Source organism: Phalacrocorax aristotelis, chromosome 10 (genome assembly GCF_949628215.1).
Source record: "Phalacrocorax aristotelis chromosome 10, bGulAri2.1, whole genome shotgun sequence".
Classification (NCBI taxonomy): domain Eukaryota; kingdom Metazoa; phylum Chordata; class Aves; order Suliformes; family Phalacrocoracidae; genus Phalacrocorax; species Phalacrocorax aristotelis.
This window is the reverse complement of record NC_134285.1, coordinates 10,915,471-10,942,496: the sequence shown is the minus strand read 5'-3', so window position 1 is coordinate 10,942,496 and position 27,026 is coordinate 10,915,471. Positions and strand designations below refer to the sequence as shown.

Genomic DNA, 27,026 nt, shown 5'->3' with positions numbered 1-27,026 from the left:
AAGTGATTTTAAATGGGTTAATGTCTCACAACAATCACTGTTCTGTGTCTGTATGTAATTATTACAAAGAAATCAATACCAGGTAGCAATCTAGCAGCTAAACTGGAATTTCTAGATGCTGTTTATTGTTTTCCCCAGTCAGATCTAAAACCCATAAGCCATAAACCCTTAAATTCTTAAGTTCCAAACCAGGAAGCCCGAAGTATTAATGCCAAGCCTGCAAACCTTCCTGAGCCATAGTTACTGGCCAGAATTTCAGCACGATCAGGCCCCTTATGAGGGCATTTAAATTTCAAAGTATTTTACGGAGTCTTGGTTTCCTGGGGCACCTGAGGTCACTGTGAATTGGCAACCGGTCATGTCCCTGTAGACTGTAGGTGTTACAACCTCATATGTTCATTGCTACAGCTTTTTCATCCCTAAATCTATCTTTTTTTCCCTATAGCAAAAACCCCTATATCTGTCAGTAGTGACTGTAGAAGGAGGAGACCACTGCCAGTTTTGAAAGTTTTGTTTGCACCGTTTGGGGCCTTACTTCTTTCCCATTGCTGCTTCTTGCTGTTATAATTAGAAAACAGAGTACATCTCAACTTAGGGCTCCAAAGCATTAGACTATAACGAAAGTAGCCCTAAAACATTATTTGAATTTGCTTTGCTAGGGGAGAGGGAAAGAGGAGCGACACTGACAGATCCAGTAGTGCTAGCAGCTAACTTTGGAATAGTCTCCACTGGTGGAGAGGGAGCATTTTCCATGCCCGTATTTGCCAAAACTATTTGCTTGTCTTTGAAACCTTCCCACATGCTTCGACACAGATGGGTAAAAGGATTGTTTTTCCTTTTTGAGTCACAGTGTTTGTGGACTGCTGTTCCTGCCAAAGAATTCCTCTGAAACTTCTGGAAAGCCCATGTCGCCCTCCGTAACAGATCCGTTCTGGCTTTGTTTCTTGCAGGAGCTCATATGGAGTTATAAGGTGTTTTTTTCCCATGTTATTGTGCAGCAATTTCTAAGAACTGCAGCATTAAACTTGCCTACCTTGCAGCATGCTCCTGTAGGCGGTGTCCGCAATAGCATAGATGTGGGGCGGCATCTCGTGCCTCTTCTTTCCCTTGTACATGTCGATAATTTTCTCTGAATAAATGGGCAGCTGTTTGTATGGATTTATCACCACGCAGAAGAGACCTGAATAAGTCTGCAAGGAAATGAAAATAAAAACCAGAATTAATATCACGTGCCACGTCTAGTCTGGGAAACACAGGCATCGGTTGCATTGAACTAACAGGATTTTAGCAAATAACACTCTCTTCTATTCTGCTTAGTGTAACAAATGAAGCAGTGATTTCTGAATGTACGTATATGGGTGGTTTCCAAGTGCACAAGTAATTATTTCTAACAAACAAACTGCCAGAAAGTATGTGAATTCAGCAATCTGTAGAAACGCCATACTTCAACATACTCTAACATCTGATGTTAGAGCTTCTTGACTTAGGTTATTTTCAGTACATAGTGAATCACTCTTATCTGTGATGATGTAACAACTGTAATACTTCATAATATTTCTTTATATGTGTATTTTCATACCAGAGTATGTCCTCTGCTCACGTCGGTGCCAAATTCTGTAAACTGAAAACCTAGGGAAGAAGCTTGGACTGATGTTAGAAGAAGGATTTTTTTGAAAAGGGGATATGAACACCATATGAAAATAATGATTGATTAGAGTCCTTGAAAAAAAAATAAATTACTCAAGTTCAAAGTAGATGTCTTAACAGAATAGGCATGCCTTCACTACATGGGTATTCTGTAAGAAATTTAAGGAAAAGTGTGGTTTCTGTTTACAGTTTAATTAAAGGTATTCATATAAAAATATATACATTAACAAACAAGAGCACTGGCTACCAGCTGACAGATGTTCATCCAGGTTTTGTTATTTATTTTTTTTAATTCTCCTTTATTTTGGAAAGCTCCAGCTATTGAACTGGGAGCAGAAATAATAGCATATGGTAATAGATGGTGATCCATATAGCACAAACAGTTACTAAAAGCAAGCAGTTTGCAAAAGCTTCACATTTTTAAAAAAATTAAAACAAAAAAATAGAAAAATTACAAACTCAAGAGATTCACTATCCCAGTACACCTGCAATTATAAGCTGGCCTATGGCTGTGAGTTTTAAAACCGTGCTAGTTTAAAAAAAAAACCAAAATAATTAAATTACACTCTTTCTAACTTAGGCATAAGTGGGTTTGGATTTTTTTTTATCACCATGCTGTATGAATGAGTGATTTATGGCATGCAGCTGCTGCTGCGCCTTAGTCTCAGGGCTGTGTCCAAGGATGGCTCAAGCTGCCTCAGTTCCCCCATAGGAAGCACTGCAGCACAGGACTGTAAAATGGCATCTGGGAGGCTTGGCTCTGGGCACAGGGATTTCCCTTTCCTGACCATAATAGGAAATGGCACAACACGAACTCGGCACAGCTTGAGCACTTTATATGGTATTCAGCAAACATGGTGAGAGCATCCATCAGCCTCCAGCAGTGAGGAGCAGGTTTGGTGCTCTGTGCTGGGCAGGAGAATATCTGGAGTCTCTGGGTGGTGACTGTGTTTCCATGGTCTTAAGTCAGATAACAAGAAAATCAAGCTCAAGATCTTTGCCAGTTCTCAATATCCCCAAGCTAAAACCCTTGATGTGGAAGGTATATAGATACTATGCAGGATTTCCATTGATGCTGGAATTCAGAATGAAACTCTGCTAATTGTGTCAAAATGAACTTTAGTGCTGCAGGGACAATACGCTTCAAAAGTGGTAGTTTTTTTATCCTAGAATAATTAAAAACGCTATTAAGGAAAGGATAGCAAGGCCTTTATTTTCAGTAGAAAGAGATTCACTGTATGCACTCAACTAATCATTCCCAACAAAGTAAATAAAACAATAGGAGAGTAAATTTCCAATTCAGGAAACTACTTAGGTTTCCCTTCCCTGAGATTTCTAGGCAGTTGCCATGTGCAGGGCTGTTTGTGCACCCAGGCATACAGTAACATACTTTTGAAGAACTAATTTTGAGGGATGAGAAGCAGGTTATTAAGGCAGGGCAAAAGCTTTTGCCCACTTCTAACTGGACTGTGACTGATACCTTCTCTCACCTTGGGAAAGTTGACCACGACCTCTTGGTTTTACTAATTGTAGTTCTAGGTATCTGCTTTGCAAGAATTTGGGGAAAAGTGATTAATGTATATGATGTTTTGAAGATAAATGAGCCACTTGGCTAAGCATGTGATTGAAAGTGGAGGGTTTGAAATTTCTGTGCTTTAAATCATTCTCCTTGGGACACAGGGCACAGTCTGCCCAGAGAGTGGGGCCATACCTTTCCCTAGAGGGTCTGGAGACAGAATGTGGTTTGAGGTATCTTAGGGGTAGTGTCCATAGGAGTGCCGAGCTCATGTGTCCCTTGGGCAGTCACTACTGATGGGTATTTAGGAGAGACTGGCACAAATACACACATGGATGTTGTAAACACCTATGTTTGGGCAGAAGAATCCCACCTGTGGTTCCAGTATGCATGTATAGTTTTCTGTATTTAAGAAAGCATTTTGCACTGTTACGTGAAGGCAGAATTGGTACTGCCTGCGAGTACAGGCACAAGAAACTCTACTCTCAAAGCCACCAAACTTGCATTTGTTTTGTTGATGTTTATAGAATAATTTTTGGTCTAATTTGTGTGTGGGCAAGGCAGATTGTGTTTGTTTTGACCAATGTGAAACACGAGTTAGCGGCAAAGTGCTTCTTGCCCTTTCTTAATTATCTGTGATGAAGAAAAAGGCCAAGGTGTTTTTCCAGTGTACAGTCGTTCTGTGAATTTCTGCACTGAATCTTTTTATTTAATATAAATGCAAGGGCAGATGATTTGATTCACCTTCCCACCAGCTAGGTGAGCTTTTTTCTTTAGCGGCATTGGGAATCCTTTTTTGTGCCAGTGATGCTCTAAAGATGAAAATGTTATGGCCATATTTTCTTTCTATCTGTGGGATGCCAAGGGAGGCAATGTAGGCGTTGCATGGCAAAGCCAGGAGATAGTTGTTTACAGTTACTTTTGCAAGTGGATGAGAACAAAACCTCAAATTCTGTTTAGATGCCCCTATTTATTTTTTTAAAGGTATGGCATCAGCTAGGAAGGCAGCACTTTGTATGGCTGGACAGTTTTATGGTAGTTTTTGGTTACTGAAAGTCTAATAACTTGTTGTAATACAAGTCAAAATAATTCCTTTATAACTGTTAATTTACCACCATCTTAAAATCTAGTCTCTTGTGAAAGAAAACTTAATTTCAGATACACTTCCATTTATGTCTCCATGAAAAATTCTTTGATTTCTAATTGCATTATCCACTTTTTGAAATGAATTTCATCTTCCTGTGGAAAGTGAAAGTCCACAAAAAATCCACAAAGTAAACATATTTGGAATCCTGGAACATCTATGCAGAATGTTGCTGAGAGCAACAACAAAGAAACAAACTCCACCCACTTTATCCACTATTCTTCTAGTAATTCTTTTTAGATCTTGCAACAACACAGAACATTTTCAGACAAATTCCATTTTAATAATTAATGCTGCATGTTCTGATATAACACATAGGTCTATGTGTTCACCTGCAAACCTAAAATCCAATAAACTCAAATACTAAAAAGATGGAAAGTCTAGATTCCTTCAGGAATCTTGATGATGTGCATTTTAATACATTCCTGAAGGAAAGATCTTGAGCTTAGCTCTTAAGTTATGCACAACAATTAAATAGTTCCTTTGTTGTACTACATATAACTATCTCGTTTTCTGCTTCATTTCCTACTTTCCAATTTAGCATTCCTCATATTAATAATGAAAGCTCTACTCCTGCTTCTAAAGCCTTGTTACTTCTGTACTTTCTTTCACTTATCGGTGGTCTGTCATGCAAGTAACGCTTTCATAGATTGAAACTGTAGATTACTTTTCTACAGCACAACATAGGGATTTGCCATGTAAAATCAAAGATAACAGCTAAGTTCCCTGGAAACTTTCTGGGCTTTCTTACTGTGCAGTTTGCTTACTATTAATGCAGATAGATTACAGGGTTATTAATGTCAAAATACACTCGTGTTAATATACTTGTGTGGACTGGGAGACAGAATAATCTTGTCCCTAATTCACATGAACATAGAGAAGATTGTAACTTTTCCAGACTTGTCTGATATCTAAGTTGACCAACAGGGGTGTGGGGGTGAGGGGGTGGAGTTTTAGTGGATGCATGACTTTGGTTCAGTAAACACTGGAGCATATGAGTACGCTCACTTGAATTCCAGTGGGTTTATTAATTTATTCAAACATAAGGTTTTACTCAAGCACCCACCAAACCAGCACTTGTCAGCTGCCTTTCAGTGGGAGTTTTGCCTGAGAAAAGACTGCGTGATTTAACTTTGCCATATGTTCTTTTTGCAAGTTACTGGAAAATTGCTCAGGTTTACACTGAAGTAATTCAGAAGTCCCTATTGACTTATTTATTTCAAAACAGCAGGACTGAGGTGTTGCTCAGCTATTGGAGAGTACTTTCCAAGGCAACAATACCCTTTCAGAATTAGCAGGCTTTGGGGAAGGAACCTTCGTGTGTTTTAATTAAGAAGCAATTATTAAAGCAGGACAGTCATGGGGAATAAAGTGAACTAAATACATTTTTGGTTTGGGATGCCACTGCTGAGGGGTGAGTACTTGCATGGCAGTGTTACATGCAAGGACTGTACTCCTGACAGTGGGTGGGATCCACCTTGTTTGTGATGGGACACGGTATCATGCAGCAGGAAATGCTGTGTGCATGTTTGATTCTACTTACATAAATTAAACCTGAGAAGTATCTCTCACGTAGATTGTGCAGCACTGAAGCTTCATTAAGGCAAGTCAGCTCTGCCATGTCCTCCACTTTGGAGAACTTTGGAGGGTTCATCTTCTGGATGTCATCCTTGCTCAGCGTCACTTTCTTTCCATTTTCTGCCAGTTCAACTGTCACCTCATCCCCTTTCTCTTCCTTGATACTTGCTGCTTCAAATCCATGTTTCTCTGATGGAACCCAAACCAGTCTCTTCGCTGACCAGTCAGCCTGGGCAAGTGGGTTGTTAATGAAGTTTTTGTCCACAAAGAGGAATTTCTCATCATCGCTGAGAGCTTTTTGAGCCATTTTGACTCAGTAGACACCTGCTGAGGAAGCAAAATATTCCGCTTTAAAAGGAGGCAAATGTGGAGACATTCCAGGCAAAACGCACTTGACGAATCTGCCATGCAGTAGATCCAAAACACTACAGCTCCTGTGTCACAGCTCACATTTCCACGCAGATACTTTTTGGTGCCAGCTTAGAATATCTGTGTTCAGATTCTCATTCCTTTGTTACTGTGTCTGAAATCACCTAAATCAAAAGCTTCATGGCACTAAAACAAATGAGGACACCTGGGCTTATTACTTAATGCTGTACTGAAGATCAGAGAGAAAAGGAAGGCATAACTATGTCTGTGCAATAAGACTGTCAGGACTGCACCAAGACTACCCACTGAACAGCTTCCTGCAGCCTCGTCCCTTGCCTATCACAAAGTTAATTGAGTTCAGATACATAAAAAAATTCTCAACAGCCAAATACTGTTGAGTGCTTACTGAAATACCAGTCCAATAATGAAATAATTAGTAGAACAGTTCCCAGGCTGTCTTCCACAATGTACAGAAATGAACTTTTCTTGCAGAGGACTATTTCCAATCACTGTAATACCATTTCTTTTGGAGAAGTATAAGAATAAGAAAAGGTCAAAACAGGAGAAAGTTTATCAGTACTGCTGATGAAGGAGAAGGAATTTAGAGTTATCCCCTTTCCATGGTTCAGAGAGTGGGAGCTGATCATTTATGAAGAATAAATATCTACCACATGAGAGAGAAGAAATAAAACAAGCCTGGAAATTGCATCAGCTATTAGATACTCTGAACTGTGGTGCTTGAATTGAAAGGATGATGCATCTGTGCCATGCAGCTGCACATGGATAAAACTGCATTGTGCAGTTGCACTTGGATAAAGCAGCTGGATGTACCTGCTTTGTAGGTGAGACCAATGGGAGGGTTTTGGCTGCTTTGCATCATGTCTGGTAGGGAGGAGGCAGCTTCTTTCCTTCTCTGGCCATTGGAGGTTAGGATGTAGCTGCAAGAGCTTTGCTGATAATGCTGGAGCTCTTATCAGTGTTCTGCTCTATTCTATGGGATACACGTCTAAATGAGGAAAGGAGTAAACAGAGGACTGCTTGTGGTTTGCTACAGGGAAGGAGAAGAGTGGTGCTAATCAGGAAACCTTCCATGCAGTGGAGCAGAGAGGGGAGCTGGGAAGGAGCTACAGTTGAGAGCAGGGAAGAGTATGTGCCCAAGAAAAACATCCCCAGGAGACAGAGGCTGTTTCACTTCCTTATTGAGAATGCATTTAATATTTACAGCATTCAAACAAAAATGAATCTTGAGGGAGTTAGGAGGACTGACTGCTAAAGATGACTGCAATGAACCCATAAGCAGAATGATATTTGTAAAGACCAAGCTCTATGGTATGTAGCCAAATGGACACCCTGTACTCTGGGAGTATCAGATATTTGTTCCTGAAGCCTTCCCACAAATCCATGTGGTGTGTGTGGTTTTTGGGTTTTTTGGTTTTTTTTTTTTTTTTTGCAAGGCCAGACTGTGTGAGGGGTATGAGAGCAAAGCATGGATCATGCAGAATGTGACATAAAGCTAAAACTGAAACTAGGATTTTAGAGGTGAGTAGGAGGGTTAGATGATGTATCACTAAAATTCAGTGGAAATTAGATGCCCCAGCTCCTTAAACTCCATTGAAAATTCTCTCATCTGAAAAAAACAACAGCTTTCCTCTAAATGTGCTTGTTCTAGAGCCACCAGCCTTGCCTGGAAAACCTCAACAGGAAGATTCACCCAGGTCATCCACGCACACACAATATACGTGGTCGTGTGAGTGAATGGGAGTCCCTAACAGCTTGGGCTCTGTGCATCACTGCTGGTTCACGCACAGTATTCAATGCCATCAAGTCTCTGCGAGAGAGCTCTGTAGGATGTGGCCCTTCCTTTGCTCCCAGGGGATTCTTGGAAGAGAGCTGTGAGAGGAAACTATTTGACCTCTGTGTGGATTAGGGCAGAAAATGTTCCCTCATTGCCAAGAAGGCTGGTAGAGCTGCACAGTTCCAATAATGGAGATGGTATTCTCTCCAGCTGAGCTTTCCAGCTGGCGGCCACAGGCTGAGCCTGGCTGGACAGGGGAACAAAGGGAGCACTGCCCTATTGCCAGGGCTGCAGCTCCAGGAGCCTGTTGTGGCCTCTCTTGTCCCACTGCAGTAGCAATGGGTAAGGCACATTCTCCACCCCACCGCCCCAGCAGTGTGGGAGGAACTGCTGCAGCAATGGAGTGGGAGGGTTTTGGTCCATCCTAGGCCCAGAAGAGAGGGCTAGATGGTCATCCTGAAGCATTAGAAAGGCTAAGTGCCAAGTGACAGCACATTCAAATCAACAGGAATTTGTTGTTGTCATCAGAAACACCAAAAATCAGACTGAACTGCAGAGCTGAGCTTCACAGGGTCAAATCCTGCTGCTATGAGGCTGCCCACAAATGGTGATGGTGGAAATCAAACTGCCAAATCATCCTAACCATCCATCTCAAAACCCAACCAAAGATAAAACTTTTGGCTGCTACAAAGCATGTCACCAGTGGGATGACCCAAAAGTTCTTAGCTGTTTTGTTGCCCAAGGACCAAGGGAAAGTTCCTTTCCTTGTTACATGCTAAGTCAAAAACATCTTCCACAGATTACAGCATGAAACAGAGAGCTGGTCTCTCTGTACTCTACTACTTTCTTTTACGTCTTCCTGCCTGTAAAGCTTTCTGCACTTTGTTATTTAAATTCAGTCTTTTTGAAAGTTAAATGAGGTTGGAAGGTATAAGAGATGGCAGAAACTGCAGAGCTTGGAAATACAAGTTTTTATCCTCTAGATCTAAGTGCTATGTTTGACTAGTTTAAATGTGGTAAGAATAGACCCCCTACAAGAAATTGGGAATAGATAGTCCTAGCTGGATCTTGGAACTCCTGTGGAAACACAATGAGGTGAAAACATGGATATGCGTAAAAAGAACTTTTCATGGCTGGTCCTCTGGAACCTAAGGATAAAGTTTGAGTAGCAGCTGAGTACCACTGTAGTAAAAAAGGAAATGTGGTTATGAAGCGTGACTTAATGAATATTAATGCATATTAATATTAAAGAAAAATTTCTGAATGGAAGGGGTAAAAGATGAGCTCCACAAACTCAGCTAGATTTGTCCTAGTGATGTGCTGTGCACTGAAATAATGAGATGCTGAAGCTTTCTGATTAATAATCGGCAGTAAACCTTCTGGTCCATCTCTGATCAAGACTGAACTGCCCTGGTCTGGCATATGATTGATACTGAGGAAATGGGCCAAGGGGTAAGATTCATTACTGCCTATTGAGAACATTCCCTGAGAAGGCAAAATTTGACCGCTCACCAGTTCCTGGACTTCTTCTGTAGGGGTAGCTGAGAGACAGAGGCTGTGCAAGAGGTGGTAAGAGGTTCTCATCCCTTCTTTTAGGCAGATGATCACCCAAACCATGTACAAGAGTAAATATTTTTGTACTCAGAGGTGAGGAAGGGAGGAGGAAGAGGGAGGAAAAGCAATCACAAAAACACTACTGATATTAAGTTTCTTGCATTAGAAAGGTGCCACATTACACCCAACTGGATCCATCTGTTATACTTGTCTAAACCCAATGTGCACATACACATGGGCATGCATACTGTTACAGCTTACTTTCTATTCCTCCTTCTGCTGTCCCACTGCAGATATATCTGGCTGAACTTCCCTGTCTTTTCCCTTATCATGTCAGTGACAGAAGTTGAATGCTGTCTTTATAATCAGTTAATCCTGAGTATATTATTCTAAGGACAAAGTATAAATATCTCCAGGAAGTGCACTTTTAATTAAAAGGTTATTAGCCAAGCAGAATTGCCTCCTGGGTCAGAGCTCAGAGGGACTGCTTTTCCCCTAATGAGAACATAAAGGACATTTCTCCCTTCCCCTGCACAATGTGCATGTTGGTATAAAAGCTTATCACAGCTGTACAGGGAGTAATTATTAGAACAGAGGAGCATATAACCAAGTGTGTGAAGTATTTTCAGAAACCAAGACCTGTTCCCGTAAGTGTTTTCCGATGGAAGAGTGTAGCAGTAACGTGCTGCTTGACTCAAACTGTGTTTCTTGGGCTACAGTAGTTATTGACTATGTTCTTTCCAGGTTGCTTATGTTTTACTTTTCCAGTACTTAACTGAATTCCCCAACTGAGCATTGCTTGAAAAAAATAAATAAATAAAAAAAAAAAATCTAGGGGTGAATCCTAATATTGTGATCTTTGTTTGGGAACTGGTTCCCTAGCACAGTTAGCTTTGTCACAAGCACTGCTATCAATCCTGCCTGGCCTTTCACCCCTCCCCACTGGCTGCCAGGCCCACCCCTCAAATGCTTACTCTCATCACAGGCATTTTCATCTGAATATGGAGGTGTCATCAGTACTAGTTTATGGTTGTTCAACCATGGAAAGGAAAACACCCTGCATTTTAAGAAAGAACACTTTCAGTAATTTCACAGGGCTGGGTGTTTTTAAAAGTATTGTACTTGCACTTTTATCAAATTGTCTGTAAGTACCTTCGTCTCCTATCAGGTCTTCTTGCTTCTGTTAATGCAAGTTACTATATAATTCTGATTGAACACCTGATAGCTCTTTTAATACTCCAAAGAAATTGCCCCAGGTTATTACCTATGTTATAAACCGTAAAAATTAGAAAAGATGGAAAAAAGACTTGAATTGCATCACATGGGGATAGATTCCCTTTATCTGGAAAATATCAGCTATTTGAAATACCACCAAATGTCATTCTATTAAGTGAATCAGAATCTGCATGTTCATCAATTCATAAATTATCTATATTTTAACTGGACTTTGCACAAGCTGGAAAGCTATCTCCAGCTCTTGGCTTCTAAAATTAACATACTTAAAAGCCAACAGATTTGCAACTAATAAGTCTCAGTGAATTATAAAGGGTTGGGATCCTCTGCATACATCTATGCGTGCTACCATATATGGCGATGTTCTTCTCAATACTAGCTGTTACACAAAATTGTAATGATAACGAATTCAAAACAAATACCTTTTAGGGACTAGCGTGTCAATTGCAAATGAGATAATAAAAATCATTGTTTACATCTAAGTGAATACAGCCAGAGGAGTATCATGTACTAAAGTGACTACTTAATAGAGAGCTTTGCTCTCTGGGGTTCATTGTTTTAGCCTCCTGTTAGTGGCTGGAGGGAACCGTGAACTTCGGGAGTTCAGCAAGTCAGTCCGTGCACAGCATCTTATTGCAAGCTGCAAAGCTTTGAGTGGAAGAGATGGGCTTGTTCTTAAACAAGTGCATTTTATGAAATATTTTATTGAGATGTATGTATTGGATAATAATGACAAACCTTCTGATTTCCCTTATTTAAAATATCTTATGAGTGTGCATAATTATGAAGTAATATAATGCCTCTCACATACATCTCAACATCTATATATGTGAGCATGCACACATGCATGCGCATACATCCATATATGTGTGCAGGAAAAAAGCAAGTGAACTGGGATGGCTCTGAAGCTGCTTTCTATACTGCCATCTACTGTCATCTTAATTTACTCACAATATTTTGTTAAAGTTGAAAGTTTGTTGTTTTATTTTCCCTTTCAAAAAAAAAAAACATGTCACATTTGAAATGACTCAGATTAGTGTAGTTCAGTGAATTATCAGATTAGTTTCACTTAAACTTTATTCTTACCATATTAAAAACACACATATGTAATGCCAAAGCATTTCTGTAAAAACGTTTCCCTTTGTCTTCTAATATTTAGGCATTTTTCCTGTTTAAAATACAAGTGACTGGAAAGTCTTTATTTGCGTATACTTTCTTTAAACAGCATGGGAAGTGCACTAAGTTCTTTTATTAGAACTGAAAAAAATAGACATAGTTGGAGATCAGCCGCTCAGGCTATGAAGTTTCTTTACTGAATGCACATGTGATGCTTAATTGCAGCAGGTGCCTGCCACCACCCGGCAGTGTACCGGCACACCTTGTGGGCTTGGAAAGCAACTCGTGCTCTGCAGCCAGTCTCTTCAAGGCTCGATTTGGCAATAGCAGCGTTAGAAATGCTATTAAAAGTTAGAAGAACAGGGTAGAACATCTGTGCATGCTTTCAAATGTGCATGGTCTTTAAAGCATTTTAAACAGAACTCCATCAGTAACAGAAATTGGGATAAACCATTTGAGTGTGTCTGATAGGTCTGTTCCTATTTCTAATTCGTATGCTATCCGCAGGTTAATTCACTGAATGTGTTTGCAAAGTAGCAAAATAGTTATCTTGCCAAACTGCTCCATCCTAAAGCGCTGCCAGCCCCCAGCCCCAGCCCCAGCAGGGATCTCCAGCCCCTGCGGTACTTACAGGTGTCCAGTTAGGGGAGCAGAGAGTGAATTGGAGAGTCGGGAACCTGTACAGCCACCAGCCGGGACAGTCCAAGTCCTCACTGCCTTTGCAGCCTCCCTATATAGAGGAGGAGAATCTTGTCAATGGGGAGGGGCCCTGGAAACCACATCCTGCTGGAAAATCCTCTTGGTACCTGGGTTAAAAAAGACAGCCTGAGCCAAGGATCTCACTCCCAGCAGGGCCTAGCCCTGGGCTGCTGCCCCTGCCCTGAGCCACTCTTTAGGGAAGCAGGGTGGTTCTGGCTTTGGAAAGGCATGAAAGGGATGCCCCTAACTTGAAATGGGTGCCCCTAACTCACAAGTTCGGAGGCTTTGCTTTTTCTGAGGATGAAACTGTTTGGCCAAGCAAATGGACATTTAACTCCTTCCTGCCTGGCAGCATCCTCACCCCTCATGGCCCCCTGTCTAGAAAGACAAAGGGCAGATCATGGTCCCTCGTGGCACAGGAGGTTTCCCACCCACCATCACTGCATTTTCTTGGAGCTAAGATAAGTCCCTGAGTTCAGGGGTTGCTTGGGAGAGGAGGGTTACTCCTAACACAGCAGGGGTGTGTGGGTGGAGGTTGCTCTGGGTCCCTGTGTGCTTATGCGACATCTGGAGCCTGGGGCTGATTTAGGCCTCCTTTGCCCCTGGGGAGCAAGAGGGTCATTTCCCACCTCCCCAGTGGGTTTGCCACAGTTTCTCTTGCAATCTGGTGCACAGCTCAGTTCCTGAGAAAGGACTGTAAATACTTCTTCATATATCAGAAATACCTCCCTCTGTCCATAAAAGGAAGAAGATAAGTGATAAATAGTTGAGGGGGAACAGTCCCTGGGATGCAGTGGAAAGTACAGGCGGCAGGCACCATACACTGCGGGGGGAGAGGAGGGCAGGGCGCTGGGAGCCAGACCTGCAGGGGTTAGGGAGTGATCTGGTCCTCGTCAAACTTCCCTTACTCCCCCCAAACCTTCAGTCCCCAGCTGTACCCCCTCCTTCCCCACTAGTAGCCAAAAGCCTTGTGCAGTAAGACCTGTGGATGGAGACATCCCAAAAAGGGAAAGCTAGGATCCTCTAGGAATTCCCATCAATGTGCCAAATACAAAATACCGAAACAACCCCCTCTCAGCAACAGACTAAATATGGTGTATACCCAAAGGATCAGAGCAGTCCTGGGTGAAATAATTTCTTTTGACATCAACAGTCCTGTCTTCTCTGGAAAATAAACTCTCTTGGGGAAGAGGGATAAGGCTCATATTGGTCTTGGCATGCTGAAAAAAAAAACCTATGAGGGGAGGCTGGGCTGAAAATGTCTGCTGTCACTCGGTCAAAGTACCGGCACTTGCAGGTATGACAGACCTGTAGCTGCTTCTTCTAATTCTGGCTAGCAGTGAACAAATTTGGGCAAAGAGGAGAGAGGGAAAGAGCATCAGGGTTTCTTCCCTGCAACATTTCAGAAACATCAGATATAGACTCTTGTTCAGGCCTTAGCTGGAGAAGACCAGATTTGTCAACAGAGTCACACAGTCCCAGCAGTTGCAGCCTGTCCTTCCAGTTAAAGGGTCGGTGTCCACTGCCTCGCAAGGTGCAGGGCTGCCATGCAGCCATGCAAAGCCTTCCCAGGAGCTGAAAGGCAGCAGTGTCATATCAGGCTTGTGCATGTGTGACTGTGTTGGAGCAAAGCTAGGGGAAATGATCACCAGGACGTAAATCCAAGAAACTTGCCCTTGTTAGCAGAAAGTTCCTCACTGGGTAGTTTACTCTCTATCCCTCCCCTCCCCAGTTTCTTGGTTACAAACTTAGCTTTTAGATAGCAATATAATGAATATAAAATAATGAAATGCAAGGGGATCCTCTTAAAAGTATGATAATTTTAACTTTCATCGAAGTTATCCTAAGACGTTCCTTTTAAACACTGTTTCACAAAACCAGGCACACTTTAATAGTAGCTTAAAAAGGAGTGGAAATTATTCCAGCTGGTTTGCAAACCACTGCGTGTGCACATGCAAGCTTGCTGCCTGAGTAGCGTGTTTAACAGAGGCAGTAATGGAGGGTGATATACGATGTGACATTATATGGAGCTGGAAAGTCTGAAAAATATTACTGCTGAGACTGAAACAGTTGCACTCTTGAGCCATGTGGGGTAGGAGCTGATAATTGTCAGCATGGCTTCCAACCTTCACTTAAAAGTTAACATAAGAACATACTAATATAACAGCCTGGTTGGACTTTCCTAGATGTCGTGGTATTTTTTTTTTTTTAAACCAAAGTTGCCTCAAAGCTGTGGATTCCCAGTGGACAATGCCTTTATGACAACAAATAAGCTCTATTTAAACCCCCGTTTATTTGTTCTAATTACTTTTCTAGAAAATATCGTTGAGCAGCATGCCCTTAAAATACCTCCTTGCTGAATTTGCACCGTAAATATTATACTTGACAAAAAAAACCAAACGAACAACCCCCAAAATGGAAGAGGGCTTGAGAGGGAAAGAAATGAACTTTCAGCTCCCTTACATGGTATAACCTGAACACCATCTGTGCTTTATTTTTTTCCCTCCATTGTAATGTTAGTTAGTTAAATAGTGTGTGTCAGGTAAGCAGGTTCTTTTTTTTTGTTTAAAGATGTTTTTACCTAGGTTTACCAACCATGTTTCTCTAAGCTGACATGTAATGGGAACTGACAAGTGTACTGGTAGGGTTACTACCTGTGTTGAGCTGTGCTTTTGCACAGGAGGGACGGTCTGCATCCAAACTAGAACAATTAATCATGAGAGCAGTCTGACAAAGTAGAATAGTTACTGACTGCCTAATGTTAAGCTTTGTGTTTAATGCTGGCTGCGGGTCAAGTGTGTGGAGCACACAGGTCAATTCTGAATCAGCTGGACTGCTATTGAAAGGATGTCTTTACAAGCATGAACAAGTGTTTTGGGGTTTCTTTTCCTAAACATAATCTCCCAACGATAATCACTCCTCCGGCAAACTGATCAACTAACACCGAGATTTGGCTTGATACAAAGGGCGCTCAGGAAGGAAAGCGTAACTGACTGCTTGGAGTGTGTTGATAAAGCTTAGAAAAAATTTCCCCTGTGCATAACAGAAACAAATACGTCTGAAACAGCACTGATGCTGTGGGGTCTATAAACGTAGTTTCCTCTGATTCTAGGGGAAAGCAAAAATTTGGTTTTAAAGTGGGTTTTTTTGTTTGTTTGTTTGGGGTTTTTTTTGCTTTTTAAACTTGTGGGTTAAGTTCTTCCAAAGTGCTTTCCAGATCTGATATCCACACCAAACTTCACTGGCTCCTTGTCACCTTCACTCGTGATATCACACTTAGACAAAGAACAGCCTCTTTTAACATAATTTCCTCTGTAACAGTCTCAGTTACAGTGTTCTAGCTCCAATAAAATTCAGGAATGCATTTTGCTCATTAAACCCCCCAAACTTCTACATGTTCATCTTTTTTTCATTTTCTGATGTCAGTAGAAAGAATAAGGGCAGTTATTGCAAGACATCACAGTCTGAAATTAAGCTAGACGGTGCTTCTTAAATGGTGAGAAAGTAATTTTTGTGTATGCTCACCTAGGTGGCAATATAATCTAAAACCTGAACCTGTAACTCTAGGATTGTGAATTATTTTCATCTAGATACTGACCTTGCTTGGATTAAACTTTTTAAGGAATGATTCTTTTGGAAAGTGCAGCCATATTGTACAGACTTTGCAATTCCTCTTCATCTGTTAACAAGTAAGGCAGCCTGACATTCGTAGGATTCACTAGATGTCTGCATCTCGAAAGAAGGTCCTATTTCATGTCCTGTCAGGATAAATGCTAGACCGCTAATAATGTGATTAGACCGGTATATTTTCATAGACATATTTCAAAGCTTTGTTGTACAAATAAATATCTCTAGAAATACTCTTTATTTTAATTTGCTTGTACAATGACTATACTTTGAAAAAAGAGATTGTTCCAAAACCCCAAGCCTGTAATGTGAGGGTATTAGAGAATTAGATGAAATGCACGTTGCACCGAGAGCGAACGGGCCAGTTCCCACCCAGCAATCCAGTGCAGGATACTGATAATGAGCTGAAGCTGCAATCCCCAAAGACACTAGTCCTGAGATTCCCTCCATCTTAAATGGATTTCTTCTCTGATTTCAGATATGCACCTTCACCTCAAAGCTCAGTGAAGGACACCACAGCCTCTGCTTTCGTGGCTGTGGAGACTATGAGCCTGCTGAGCTGTGTGCTTGGGAAAGGGCAAGTACCAAACATCCCTTTGCCTTCTACAAACAGAACAAAAATTGTATTTAATGTCTATGGCTAAAAATTCATTTCCCAGGGAGCTCCGTGGCACCTGGGCAGCTTCTGTATGCTCTACAGTGGGAAGACAGAAAATAGACACAACGGCTTTGGTTACGCTGGAAGCTTTGCACAGCACAGAAGGTTAGAGCTTCTGCGTTTCCCAGAGCCTTTTTCTATGCCTTTGAAAAGACAATTCAGATTCCAAATATACACAACAACTTGATCCACTGGGTCTAGCATTTAACCTCTGAAAAAACGAAGTAAAAAATGTAGGGGTTTCTGTGGCCAGAGCAATCACAGCCGCATTGTTCAAAAGTTCATTTTTGCAACTTTCCATGGAGGCACTTTGAACTCATTCCAAAATGAAGGTAATTTGCAAGTAACGGCTTAGAAGACCATTTTTCTGCTGTATTTTTAGACAGAGAAATTAAAAGTGAGATTAATGATTGTGAATATTTGCATCAATGTGGCAGGAAAGAGCCTAGTAACGAGGCAGAATACCATGGTGGTAATTTTTACAGATGGCTCCTCAGCCATGTAGTTGAACCTGATGGTGGTGTTATCCCTGAGCAAACAGTGAGGGCATACGGAGATAAATTCCTTATTGCTTGACCCAATGGTCAACTCTGATGCAAAGCAACAGAAGACTTAAAGATGGATTTATTCAAGGTATATTCACAAACACGTGTCCTCTCCTCTTGGTAACAGTCCTGAGATACTTAGAAATCAGCACATGGGGAGCTGGCAGTGTTGCCAGTCACACGAAGGGGACGAGATCATTGCGGAGGCTTAAAATATACATAACCTCCCCTTTCAGCAACTTCACATTAGAGTAGAATCTAGGCTGCTTATCAAAATAAAAAAAATATCTGTAATACTACGGGGGTCAAGTCAAGGTAAAGGCAAAACTTTGCAGTCTGCAACTCACATGTTCTCTTTTTTCCCCCTCGCTTACTGTACCATTTCTGTACTAATTAAGAATTTCAAGAACACAACCCTAAAAACTTATTTACACAGAACTCTTCTCAGTACCACTAGAAATAGTAATATCTCTACATTGTTAGAATGAGTAAAGAAAAAAGCTAACCTGTTATTTTCTGATGGATCCCTGTAAGTTTGGCTTTTAAGATACATTACCATTTCAAAACATGTAAATACCTTGGCTAAAAAAAGTTCTGGGAATCAGTAATCTATGCTCAACTTTATTTTTAGCTTTGCCTGACTTGGAGTTTCATGTGGTTTGAGGAGAAAACAAGGAAGTTCCTCCCCTCCCCTATACTCGGTGTTACACCATACAATTTATAGCAACTCCAGATGGAAAAGACTTACCGTCATTTGTTTGCTGGCATGGAGATAAATATAGTCCTCATTTCCGGAGAATTAAAAACAACTATTTCTCTAAAGCACTTCCATCTTCTCTTAAAGTGTATTTTCCCATACTCCTCTGAAAGTAGCAGCTTCTTTTTAAAGAATTATTAAAATGCTTAATTTGAATATGGCCAAAATACCACACAGAACAAAAATGAAAAATTTTATTCAGAAACACAGCAAAGACGCACAAAGACATAATAAGGAAAGGAAAGTGCAGAAATTATAAGTTATCTGATAAATTTTATGAAGTAAAAACAGTGTTGTTAGGCCTAGTTCTAGACACAGGCTTCACTAACCTGGCTTCATGTACAACTTTCCTTCTGTCAGCCGGGGAGGAAGACAGCCTTTGCTAACATTTTTTTTTCATGGACAGTATGACCCTGTCATCCCCTCCCAGGGGTACCTCTAACAAGCTGAAATGGTCCCACTGGACATACTGGGGAAATTTATGCAAAGAAGGATTTCCTAAATTAACTCTTACAGAACTTCACATGAGAAATTAGCATATGACAGATATCATCTGTTTATACTTTGTAAAACAAGGGGCTCTTCGATGCTTATGCCAGCCATCCTTCCTGGTTCTGGAATTCTATCTGAAAATGAAACATAGACAAACATTCTCACAGATCTGGAGATCCAAAGGTATAAGTGTTATTTTCTACTATTATCAACTTTGATACAGAATATCACTGTAGGAAACTCAGGCAATTTTACTAATATATTTTTCCATGCAACGGTATGAGATCAGAGCTTTGCATTAATAAAGATTAGATTTCAGACAACTTCAACTCAGCGATAGTGAATGAACTAACAGGAACACCAGATTGCACATGTTTTACCAGGATTCCCAGCCTGTATACCAGTTTACTGGAATACTCACTCAACTAAATAAGCAAGATAAATTTCTAATATGAAAAGCAAGTTGGATGTTAAAATATGAGACTTGGATGTTTGAGTTTATGAATTGACTTCATTATCTTAAGATGCAGCCTAATTAAAATAGCTAGATAATTAGTATTTTAAACCTACTGCCTTTAGGTCTCCACTGACGTATTCCACAAACACATGCAGAAAGTAATTTCAGACTATACTTAAAGGTTAAAAGCTTTAAAACTGTTATATTTAGTTCAAAGAGCAATGTGCTGTCGTGAGTTACGCTGTAATGCTTAATCCTGAGATGTGTAACTAACTCTAAACAATTAAATCCCCACGTGAAATTATATTGGAGTCAACAGGGCAAGATGACCCCGCACAGGATCAATTTCAGAACTGAGGTATAAAGTTATACTCTAAAAACAATTCTTTTATACACTGGATTTGTTTTTAAACATGGAGAAATTTCTGATAGGAATAATTATTTTCTAACAGATCATTTACAGCAGTTTTGGTATTGAAATTTTCTTTCTTCAGCCCCCTCTTCTGGCAGAAGGGAAACAACACTGTCTCAATGAATTATCTGCTAAGAGATGGTGTTTAGTACTTTTTTCACACTTTTTAGATGTCAATCTTTCAGGCCTCATATTTCTCAAATATTTTGATACAAAAGATATATAGTACTAACACAATAATACTAAATTAATGGAATCATAGAATGTTCTGAGTTGGAAGGGACCCACAAGGGTCATCGAGTCCAACTCCTGTCCCTGCACAGGACAACCCCAAAATCCACACCATGTGTCTGAGGGCATTGTCCAAGCGCTTCTTGAATATCGTCAGGCTTGGAGCCGTGACTGCCTCCCTGGGGAGCCTGTTCCAGTGTTCCACCACCCTCTGGGTGAAGAACCTCTTCCTAATATCCAAGCTAAACCTGCCCTGGCGTGTCTTCCTGCCATTCCCTCGGGTCCTATCACTGGTTGCCAGAGAGATCAGTCCCTGCCCCTCCTCTTCCCCCTGTGAGAAATTCTCACAGTAGAAAGTGAAGTAATATGCCAAGCAGACTCTTTGAAGGAAAAAACTGGACCAATGATTGCTTTCATTCTGTAGCTTAGGCAATATGAATTGTAACCAGTCAAAAAGCAGACCAGAAGGGGAAAATGAGATCTAGCAGTGTTCTACTACAGAGCAATGAACTTGGAGCTTAAGGTTCTGCAGCCAATGGGATGTGAAATATGTCCTCAGAAAAGGTTTATGCCCACATATAAAACTGACACATAAACAGTGTCCTGGTTTCAGCTGGGCTAGAGTTAAATTTCTTTGTAGTAGCTAGTATGGGGCTATGTTTTGGATTTTTGCTGGAAACAGCGGTGATAATGTGGAGATGTTTTAGTTGTTGCTAAGTAGCACTTACACTGGTCAAGGACTTTTTCAGCTCTCTGTGCTCTGTCAGGTGCACAAGAAACTGGGAGGGGGCACAGCCAGTACAGCTGACCCAAACTGACCAACGAGATATTCCATACCATATGATGTCATGCTCAGTATATAAAGCTGGGGGAAGAAGAAGGAAGGGGAGGATATTTGAAGTGATGGCATTTGTCTTCCCAAGTAACTGTTACGCGTGATGGAGCCCTGCTTTTCTGGGGACGGCTGAACACCTGCCTGCCCATGGGAGGTGGTGAATGAATTCCTTGTTTTGCTTTGCTTCCGTGCGTGGCTTCTGCTTTACCTATTAAACTGTCTTTATCTCAAACCATGAGTTGCCTCACTTTTACTCTTCCAATTCTCTTCCCCGTCCCACCAGGGGGGAGTGAGTGAGCAGCTGTGTGGTCCTTGGCTGCTGACTTGGGCTAAACCATGACAAACAGTTAAGAACTTTCTGGAGAAATTAGGTAAGTTAGACCAGATGAGAAACAAAGAGATACACCCACTATTTAACATACTTTACTGAGAATTTAGGTTAAATTCTTGTATCGAATTGCCAATGTAAAAGGCTGTCTCTAGCTGACCCATTCCAGATTTGTAATAGTGTAAGGGAGTACGGCTTGGCCAGTTTAACTTCTATGAAAACGGTAAAGCAATTTGGTGTGTGACATTTCTGATACTGAGAATTGGGATATTGGTATTTTCTGGTCTTTACCAGTAACTGCAGAGCAGCAAAACTAATTAGAATAGCATAGAAAAATCTAATCACAAATAGAACTTCTGAAAAAATGACCCCATATGCACACCCACCTTTTTGATTTCTCTCTGCAGGTGGTTTGCCAAGGTTCTGCTTTGGATAATGCAGCACTTTTGCAAGGGTATTCTGGGTACTTCCTTCTTTACCACCATGTAAGAAATGAGAGACAATTCCATATAGGAGAGGTCTGCTTAAGAGAGAAATGACAAAAGCAGCCTATGAAATACTGAGCATTAAAAAAACACCCTTCCTTCAGAACTTCTGAGACCTTAAGTTTCCTTCTAGAGTATGTACAGATGTCTTTAGAATAATTATTTAAAATACTTTATGCCATTATATAAATAAGCACAGACCTAAGCCCACCCTGAACACCAACATTCTCCTAAAAAGCTTGCACTGAGAGATACTCTCAGCTAGGCTCCAGATCCCTCATAGGTAAAGAACTGGAGCATGCTTAGCACATGCTTAGCAGAGATCCACATTCTAACTTGCGCGGTAGGAAGGCTCAGACTCTGGCAGGCTGCACATCCCCAACTTGATTCTTCCTGAGCACGTGACAGATTCTGACAGCATAAGCTACAGAGAACGCTGAATGTGTTTAAACCTGCTTCAGTAACCTAGGTCATTAATGCAGTTGTATTGCAGCACTGTGAATTTCTACCTAATCTCAGAGTACAATAACCTTTTCATTGCTCTACAAAGCACCTCACTGATATGCAAAGAGCATATCTGTTTTCTGCTTCTGACTGTAGGGGAGACTGTGTAAGAGACTTGTGTTTTGGTATGCAAGTACACTATCTGGAGAACGCTGAGAGTTGGCAGAATTAAATGGTACTTCTGAGTGTGTTTGAAAATGGCCCCATGTTTGACATTGGGAGTTTGAATCCAGTATGTCAGAGCAGCCCTGTGGTCTAGTCACATTTCAATTGGCGGGAATACTTATATGTGATTTATAACAACACTAAAGACAAAATTATATGCAGAACAGAATATACTGTGCATTCCAAAAATCACTCCTTACACTGATTTTCCATTTGCGTCTTCCACTATGTTCAGCTCTTTGGCAAGAAACTGTCTATCCAAGGGCACTTCAGGCTGGCCAGATTCTGGAAAAGAGATTTCCCCAAAATTCTTAAGACTGTTAAGAAAAATATCACCCATTAACTTTTAAAGACTGCTTCAAAAAAGAATAAGAGCACACACCTCCCTTTTAGACTATTAATATCTAACAGGACATTGTAATTGCAGGGAACTCGCTTAAACATTAGTGCTTCATATTCACATAATTTATGACAGCATATTACAATTTTTATCTTATCTCTGATGCAACCTAAGAAAAATATTAAAGTCTTACAATATAAATTAATCATGCAAACAACTCTCTCTCTAAAGAAGTACTGTTACCAAATAGATTCCGTACATTAACTACTACACACACTGTCTCCATTCCCTCAGGACGAACCTTTGTGACTGTAATTTTAAGAATGAAATATAAAATTGTAAAAGAGCAAATATAATTTCTGTATTCAAGTGCAACTACAGAACTTCAAATTTCAAATACAAGTTAGCAACAGCTGCAAAAATAAGTAAATGCTGTACCATACAAATTACAGCTACCATTTAGATGACGTAGTCTAACTGCCTCTCAAATACTGGTATTTTAGCACAGACAGTAACAGTAATAGTCACCTGCAGTTGTTAAAAAATATGGACCTTCCTCATATTCTGTTTTGTTATTTAAGCTGAGGACATCTAACCACGTTTCTGAGACAGCTTATATGCATGAATTGCCAGAATTGCTGTAATTCAGACTATCAACTACTTTATGTATATATTACTTTAGTTTACATTGTTCGTCTAGGAAATGTTGTTCATTTGTATGATTTCTATTTTTTATCCAAATGCCAATTAAGAAAAGGTGATATATATTTTAAAAATATTGTTAGCCATTTTCCAGAGCAAAAGCAGATATTTCAAGAAAGGTATTTCAACTTTGTAGGCTGTTAGCAAGATTTCTTGCTCATGCATCAATTGCTGTGTCAAAGCACTTACCTCAAGGATAAGGAGCAAAGGGTAAGATTTCTTGAAAACTAACGGTATGATTTGATTTAATGCTGCAAGTAAAGCTGTGGAAAGAGTGTTAATATCTTATGTATTTCCAAGGGAAGACAAGATTGTGCAGCTTGGTTCCACTTATTAATTTCATAGTATTGGTGAAATTATTCAACCAGTGTCTATTAATACAATGATGACAACAAAAATTCAGCCCCAGTACCTGCAGTTAAAACAGATGATGCATATTTATACTTGTTATATTCCAGATATTCACGAATTAGTTCATTGATTAAGAGATTTTCATGAGACAGTGGTGGTCGTGGTTCACTTTGGTCATCCAGTGCATTAAAAACTTCAGCTCTGATCCTTGCTTTTATTTGTCCAAGAGCACCTCTTTTTTCCAATGTGTCCTTTAAAACTATTACCATAAAAAGGTTAATATAAAGCCAAATGTATTAAAGCAGAGTTTATAATCCACAATATAAACATAATTTTGGCATATTCGCAATGAAATAAAGATATCTGCATCCGTGCATATGCCAGTAGGTAATAACAGTAGGAACGTCACAGATAAAAACTAAGCCTTCAAAGAAATCAAAATTATATATTTTTAGTAGTAAACTACGTCCTAGCAATTTCAGAAGTGGGATGTTACTGGACCAATATGTTTTTAACGCGTGAAAACGACACAAGACAAATGGAGGAGGGCACAGTGTTGCTGTGGAGGCTTAGGGACGTTTCTCCCTGCGGCGGCCCAACGGGCGCTGTGAGGAGGCGGCGGCCCCTGTGGCAACTACGGCACCCAACCGGCCGCCGGGTGTATGAGGAAAGCCCGGCTGTCCGCCCCTTTGGCGGTCCAAGGTGCCTCCGCGGCCAGCGGAGATCCCCTCCTCTCCCGCCCGGGCACCCCACAGCCCCCGCCACCTGCTTTCAGCTCCGCCACCGTCGCCATGGGCCAACCGCCGCGCCAAGGACCCGGATGAGGTACACCTCGGCGGCAGCCGCAGGCGGCCACTGCGCATGCGCAGGGCAGGGAGACGGGAGTGGGCTCCTGCCTGTCCCGCCTCTCGGCTAGCGCCAGCCAATTGGACAGCGCCGGCGGGCCGTGCTTACGGTTCGAGCCGGGGGACAGCGCGCCCTCGGCGGCTCGGGGGGGTGGGGGCTGCCATGCTCTCCCTGAGGTGGGGCTGGAGGGGATGTGAGGGCAGGCAGTCGCCGTTCGCCGCGGTCCCTCGGCCCCAGGGCGATCCCAACGCTGCCAGGGCGTCCGCTGGCAAGGTCATGCCGCGATAAAATAGTTATCGGTGCTATGCGGTGTATATGGACTTACCGTTCGGTATCCTGATCGCGCCTGCCCGCAGTTCAGTGTTGTCGGCTGGGGTCGGGGGGGGACGGACGACGGGGACAGAGAACAGATGGCGTTTCAGGGTTGCTGTACTTTTTCCCCTCAGTAATTTCAAAAGTTGTAGGGGGTGTAGGGAGAAAAAAATGGAAAAAGGAACCATGGAGAATGAGTGAGAGTTTCTCCCTGATGTGTAGCGGAGGAGTTTTGTGGTGAGTCCCTGAAAGATGAATTGTTAATTAAAAGGACTCCCCAAAGATGAGCTTTTAATTTAAAGGACTTGCCAAAATGTAACCGTACACTGGGTGTTTTGCACGTCTGTGAGGATCCCTGGTGTGTCTGGAGGCATGTGTGTGCTTCTGTTGCTGGGATGAGTCGGCAGTGTTTATTTTGTGAATGTATTAAGTGTTTCCCAAAGGAAGTGCAGGCAGTGTGGGTGAACAAACTGGATTTGTCATGTTCGAGAAGGAGCAGCCTGCTTGGGCTTGAAGGAAAATGTGAGTCTTCTTAAGCAATACACCACTTACAGCCTTGAAGTGTGGGGGTGGGAGTTTTTTGTTGGTCTTTTTTTTTTCTTTTTTTTTACATTTCCTCTCACAGTAAATATTTGTCAGCTTCCAAAGAATCTCTGGCAAGGGGCAATAACTAAAATTCAGGAAAAAAAGGTCTGTAGCAGTAATGGTGACGTTAATCTGTTCCGTTAATATAGCAGTACCTTTCGGTGAGTCAGCAGCAGTGCGTGCCTCTGTCTATTCTGTTGCCCAGATCCCTAGTGCAAGTCTGGTGATGAATGACCGCTTACCTTTAACATGAATGGCGTTTCCACAGCCAAAACATTTTTCTCTGCATCCTTCCTAGTTTCTCCATGATGTTGTGGGTCACTGTTCTATTACACCTAATGTCCATTTGATAAGTTGTTGCTGTTTTCCACCTTGTATTTCCTATGCAGCTTTAATTTGTATCCCACAAAACAAAGTTCAGAGTCCAAAATAGAATTTGTTTGGTTTTTTTTTTCCTATTGTGAGGAAATGCCTTTTTAAATAATACTGGAGTTTCTATTTTATATATTAATTTGTGTTTTAAAATATGCTGTTATAAAAATGGCTTGTGAAATCCACATTCAGTGACTTTCTGGTACTCTGAGATCTTGGTTCTGTATCTCTTTGCAGGCTTGGGCTTGTGTCAGTTCTGGTTTTTCTCCCCCACAACAAATATTTTGAGTCTGTTCCATTTTGCTTCTGAAGTCCTCTGCTTCCTCTCACATCAGTTATTTACTCTGCATTTTGACTGCACTTTGGTTTACATCTTTGTTGTTGTTGCTGTTGCTTAGGGTTTCTAAGGGAAGGAGGTGGAATTAATTGGAAGGGAACTAATCTGAGGTGCAGGTCTTTATTTGATGAGAAAGATCCTTTACCTGGTGCATGACCACACGTTGGTACATGGACAGTTTGAGGCTGAAAAAAAATTCTTATATTGAAGTAATTGGAAAGTTTGAATCCTGAAAGTGTAACTTAAGTTCTATTAGTCTTTTAGCATACAATAGTATCTGGAGAAAAACACGTAGGTAAAAATTTATTTTTCTTGACCCTCCTCACTTCATGCTTATTTACTGCCTTCTTGTTTTGAACAATCCCTGTATATGATCTCTATATCCTAAATAATTTTGTGCTGTATCATTTCAACTGTAAGTTTATATACTATTATTGCACACTGAATATGTGTGTAAGTGTAAGCTGTTAGAGGTTGTATTATCTATTTAGCATTTTTTCTGGTTTACTATCTTATTAATAGTGCTATTCAAAAAGAAGAGCTCTTCCAGCTTAACTACGGGATAGCTTGTTTTAATTGTCAGAACTATTATAATTTATTTGCGCTGCAGAGCAGCCAGGAGGAACAAAGCTTTCTGTACAGCTGAGGGGCAGTTGGATAACAGATGTTGGAGACTGTGATGTAACTTTTTCAACCGGAGTTGTCGTGAGCACTGAGACATCAAAAAATAACCCACTAATGTATTATGATTTTAAAGATGAACGTAGAAAGTGCATGAAATGGGACAGAAATATTCTTAATAAAAATAAGGGGATCAGGGCTTCAACGTTTAGCTGTTCTCTTGCAATACCGTGAAGATTTTAGCATGGTATGAACTGAGGTACGGGTTAAACTGACACAAACCTGTATAGCTTTCAACACCCTCTTTGTTTGGTTTCATCTTTATGTGATTATTCTGGTCAGTTCATCAAGGCATACGTGACCACGTATGGGCTGAATTCTCCTGACACCCTGGGAGTGAGAGCGCCGGGGGG

At 41.0% G+C, this 27,026-nt stretch overlaps 2 protein-coding genes across 13 annotated transcripts in view; both read right to left on the bottom strand.

Annotated features, from left to right (window-relative positions):
* The window catches only part of MYH11 (myosin heavy chain 11), a 62,172-nt gene extending 49,432 nt beyond the window's left edge, over positions 1-12,740 (bottom strand). For 3 of the 5 annotated variants that reach the window (XM_075105197.1, XM_075105193.1, XM_075105195.1), the window contains exons 1-3: positions 12,584-12,672; positions 5,851-6,212; positions 1,034-1,190 (exon numbers count right to left, since the gene is read on the bottom strand). In XM_075105197.1, coding sequence (XP_074961298.1) covers positions 1,034-1,190; positions 5,851-6,192 — 499 coding nt within the window. In that variant the 5' untranslated portion in view covers positions 6,193-6,212; positions 12,584-12,672. Of the gene's footprint in view, positions 1-1,033; positions 1,191-5,850; positions 6,213-12,583 lie in introns of all 5 variants that reach the window. The other 2 variants (XM_075105196.1, XM_075105194.1) reach the window with 2 other exon arrangements.
* A 5,674-nt stretch (positions 12,741-18,414) lies between these two features.
* On the bottom strand, positions 18,415-24,406 carry CEP20 (centrosomal protein 20). 8 transcript variants are annotated; one of them, XR_012662489.1, is made up of 6 exons: positions 24,306-24,406; positions 23,602-23,799; positions 23,379-23,452; positions 22,348-22,432; positions 21,380-21,513; positions 18,415-18,864 (listed from the first exon to the last, which is right to left on the bottom strand). XR_012662489.1 is itself a non-coding variant. In XM_075105191.1 (5 exons), the coding sequence occupies exons 1-5, from the start codon at positions 24,331-24,333 to the stop codon at positions 18,788-18,790; spliced, it is 522 nt and encodes a 173-aa protein (XP_074961292.1). In that variant the 5' UTR covers positions 24,334-24,406; the 3' UTR covers positions 18,415-18,787. The 8 variants fall into 8 exon arrangements, 5 of the variants coding, with proteins under 5 accessions (XP_074961292.1, XP_074961291.1, XP_074961289.1 ...); XR_012662488.1 differs by having other exon boundaries at positions 21,380-21,516; positions 24,310-24,405; XR_012662487.1 differs by having other exon boundaries at positions 24,310-24,405.
* Between the last annotated feature and the right edge of the window lie 2,620 nt (positions 24,407-27,026).

What these genes read in the sequence shown, in the direction of transcription:
- CEP20 (XM_075105188.1), bottom strand. Translation starts at nt 24,403, where the DNA reads ATGCGCAGTGGCCGCCTGCGGCTGCCGCCGAGGTGTACCTCATCCGGG. An exon ending in ATCATCTGTTTTAACTGCAG is followed by an intron (nt 22,433 to 23,601) that starts GTACTGGGGCTG and finishes TCTCTTTTCCAG; the next exon opens with AATCTGGCCAGCCTGAAGTG. An exon ending in TGCAGAGAGAAATCAAAAAG is followed by an intron (nt 18,865 to 21,379) that starts GTGGGTGTGCAT and finishes TTTCATTTTCAG; the next exon opens with ATAGAATTCCAGAACCAGGA.